General features: G+C 71.1%; 1 protein-coding gene across 1 annotated transcript; it reads left to right on the top strand.

The window, feature by feature from the left end:
- The first annotated feature begins 149 nt into the window (after nt 1–149).
- On the top strand, nt 150–3,528 carry H696_04808 (hypothetical protein). The gene is made up of 4 exons (XM_009498673.1): nt 150–975; nt 1,206–1,978; nt 2,275–2,866; nt 3,092–3,528. Exons 1-4 carry the CDS (start codon nt 218–220, stop codon nt 3,237–3,239), a joined length of 2,271 nt encoding a protein of 756 aa, XP_009496948.1. The 5' UTR covers nt 150–217; the 3' UTR covers nt 3,240–3,528.
- The last annotated feature ends 435 nt before the right edge of the window (nt 3,529–3,963 follow it).

Raw genomic sequence — 3,963 nt, 5'->3', positions numbered from 1 at the left:
TGGCGAGTCCCGCCTGCCTGCCTGCCTCGAGCCCCATCCCGCCACCGAACCACCACGCTTACGCAGCAGCCCGCCCACCGGTGGCCGCCTCCGGTTGCCCGACCACCCTCGCCCCCTCCCCCCCCCCCCCCCCCCTGCTGCACCCTCGCTCCTGCCAGCCCACCCCCACTATCCCCCCCTCCACAGCGACCCGGGCTCGCCGTCGATTAACAGCTCCATGCAATCGCCCTCCTCCTTGCGGTCGGCCGATTCCTCGGCCCACCCGATGATGTCCTCCTGCGACTCGGACATCCCCTCGCCAGGCCTGGACACCACCCCTCTGCGGCCGAGCCGTGCCGACCAGACGTACCGGCACTACGGGCAGGGGGGCACCGGCGTCGGCGGGGACCTGTATGCCGACGAGTGCACCGACGAGGCGGCCCCCTTCGGCGCCGGCTCCAGCGACGACGATGAGGGCGCCCTCGGTGGCGGGTCCACCGGGTCGCTTCCTCCTGGGCCGGACGCCCGTCCGCCGGCCCGCTGGCAGATCTACCTCTCCCTGGCCTCGGTGGTGGCCATCTTCATCGGCAGCGCCGTGGTCATCTCGCTGGCCGTGCGCACGTCGCTGGCCACCCCGGTAAAGGAGGGCGAGCGCTTGAGCATGGCCATCGAGGCACGCTCGCTGCTGACGCATCTGGGCGCCTTCACGGACGCCGCGCTGGCCTCCGCCTCGGCCGACATCCGCCGGGCCGCCTTCATCCCGGTGGCCTCGGTGGCCGGCGGGGTGGCCGCCATCCCCGGGCATGGCCGGCCCTCGTCCCTGGCCCCGGTGGCCGTGGATTACACCCCGGTGTCGGCGGATGCCCTGGCCGCCGTCCTGGCCGCCGCCCACCAGCAGGCCCCCGGCGCCGGGCTGCCCACCCGCGCGGCCGACACCCTCGGCTACGAGGCGTCGGCTCTCTACATCGAGGCGGCCCTGCGCCAGAACACCACCTTGTGCGTGAGCACGCGTGTGCCCTGCCCCTCTGCCCCCCCCCCTCCCCCCGCTGCCTGCTTGCATCCGCGCCCCCATCCGCTGCCCTCTTGGCCGCCGGCCCCGTCCGCTGGCGCCCCTGCCCACGCCTTCCCCCTTCCGCTTGCGCCTCTGCCCACGCCTTCCCCCTTCCGCTGACCTCGCTCTTCCCCCACGCGCGCACGCGCGCACGCACGCACGCACACACACACAGCGACGTCCAGCGCGAATACTTCGACACTCCGCTGCACGTGCATCGCACCGCCGGCGCCATGGACATCCTGACGCCGATGCCGCTGGCCCTGGTCCCGGGGCAGGACTTCTCGGTCCTCTCGTACGGCAGCAATGCCACGCACGTTGACACCACCGTCGGGCAGGTGGTATCCATCCCGGCCGAGACGGGCTGCCAGCCGGAGGACTATGCCGGGCTGCTGCCCGAGCCGCCGGCCGGCGCCCTGGGCCTGCTGCTGCAGACCGAGTCCCCGGCGGCCCCCGCCCACATGGCGACGCTGGCGGCCCCCTGCAGTGCGCTGGATCGCGTGCTGGCCGCGCAGGCGGCCCTGGCCGCGCGCCAGCCCGACACCCCGGTCTTCGAGCTGGCGGCCTTGGTGATGGTTGTGAGCCCGGCCTCGGCCGGCGGCCTCCGGCGCCCGTACATGCTGCCGGAGGCCTGGCGCCTTGGGGACCCGCTGGTCCAGGTCCCGGTCATGTCGGTGTCCTCCACCGTTTCCGGGGTCCTGCTCAGTGGCGGGCCCCTGAGCACGCTCTCCTTCAGCATGGATGCCGAGCTCCGCCTGGCCGAGACCTTCAACCTGGTGGTCCATGTGCCGCCGGCGCGGGCCGCCAGCCCGGACGGTCGCACTGCCCCGGCCCCCGGGGCTCCCCTGTCGACGGACCTGCTGCTGGTCGGCGCGCACCTGGACTCGGTCCCGGCCGGACCCGGGCTCAATGACAATGCCTCCGGCTCGGCGGCGCTGCTGGAGCTGGGTACGCAAGTTTCTTGGCCGTGCCCCCCCCCCCCAGCGTCTCCCCCCTTTTTCCCTCCTCCCCCGTCCCTGCTCCTGTCCGCGCCCCTCTTTGCTCTTGCTCCGGCCGTCTCCGTCTTCTTTTCCATGTTCTCCGGCCCGGCGGGCTTCCGGGGCCCGGTTCCCAAATTTTTTTGGCCTTCCCGAACCGGCCCCTCCCCCCCCCCTTCCCTCGCTCTCTTTGCCTGCGCAGCGCGCGGCCCCCGTCGCATGGTCTCACCTCTCCCCCCGTGTCCCCCCTCCCCGTCGGCTGCGCAGTCCTGCGATTCCATGCCGAGAAGCTGCACGAGCGCTCAGTCAACCCGGTGCGGTTCGCCTGGTGGGGCGCCGAGGAGACCGGGCTCTTTGGCTCGCGGTACCACGTGCGCGATCACTTTGTCTACCCTCCAGTGGGTTTGGGCCTGGCCCAGCAGAAGCACACCGGCGCCTCCTCTTCCGGCAACTCCGGCAGCTCCGGCAGCTCCGGCTCGTCCACGCCCCCGCCGGGGGTGGACCCCTTCCCTGCGGTGGCCTACGTCAACTTGGACATGCTGGGCTCGCTCAATGGCCTGCCCATGGTGTACACCGGCACTCCCACCATCGACTGGCCGTATGCCGACTTCCCGGAGCCCATGCGCAATGCCAGCACCCGCATCGGCGAGACCATCGGCCACTACTTCGGCCAGGTGGCCAACCCGGCCATTCCCTTCGCCTACACCCCCCTCGACGGTGGGTCCGACTACCTGTCCTTCCTGGAGGCCGGCGTGCCGTCCAGTGGCCTGGCCACGGGCGCCGGGTCGCTGAAGACCCCGCTCGAGGCCGACCTCTATGGCGGCTTCCCGCACATGCCGTACGACGCGTGCTACCATCGGTACGTCGCATTCGGAGGCTGCCGCGCCCCCTGGCCACCCACACGCGCGCACGCACGCACGCACGCACGCACGCACGCACGCACGCACGCACGCACGCACGCACGCACGCACGCACGCACGCACCCGGTGCTGACCCACTTTCGCCACATGCTCGCCTCTCTCTCTCTCCCCCCCCCCCCTCCCCGATCGCACTTGCCCTGTGCCCGCCCAAACCCGCCTCCCAGTGAGTGCGACGTCGCGGCCAATGTCAGCACCTCGCTCCTGGAGGCGTGCGCCCGCGCTGTGGCCTTCGTCACCGGCAAGTTCGCCACCCACCCCTGTCTCCGGCATTTCCTCAGCGTCGGCGACGACTTCTGCCCGATTTCCACCTGAGTCTGGCTGGTGCTGCCCTTTCCTCCTCCTCCGCCCCCCCCCCTCCTTTCATCATACTCTCCCTCCCTCATGCTCCCCCGCGCTGGATGCAGTATATCCGCGCCGCGCAGAGCTGTGTGTGGGCGGACTGCCCTCCCCTTCCCGCGCGAAAGCAGAGCCTGTGCGCAGCTCCACCTCTCCCCCTCCCCCTCCCGCGGTCTGGCTCCTGCGCACTTGCCTTGCCTTGCTGGCCGACCCCTCTCCCCGCCCTTCGATCTTTTTTTTTTGGCCCGACAATATACACGTTAGTTTTTAGTTCTTCTTCTCTCGGGCGGGGGGGGGAAGGGGGGGGGAAACACGCACACCCCCTGTGCAAATACACACACAGGCACACACACACACACACTCAACCACGCCGGAGGCCCAAATCACCCCGGGCCTGGTCACGTGACGCGGAACATGTCTACGACGCGATCTCGTTCGATCTCTGTGGGGCGGCTTCGCCCCGGGCGTCTGGGTCTCCCCGGCCGTTGTGCGCCTCGGTAACGTGCTCCGATGCGCGGCGGTCCCCCTCGCTTGGACGGGGGGGGGGGATGAAACACACTGACGGAGGAGAAGTCCAAGCGACACACGGGCTGTCTGCTTTCCTGAGTGTCGTCGACCCTGTCCGCAGCCGCCCCGGGGATCGGGCCCTCCTCAAGAGGGGGCCCAAGCCGCCCCATCTCCCGGCAGGATCCCCCGGCAG

Source organism: Fonticula alba, assembly GCF_000388065.1.
Source record: "Fonticula alba strain ATCC 38817 unplaced genomic scaffold supercont2.8, whole genome shotgun sequence".
Lineage (NCBI taxonomy): Eukaryota > Rotosphaerida > Fonticulaceae > Fonticula > Fonticula alba.
Note: the sequence above shows the minus strand (reverse complement) of the source record. Positions and strands in the feature narration are given on the sequence as shown.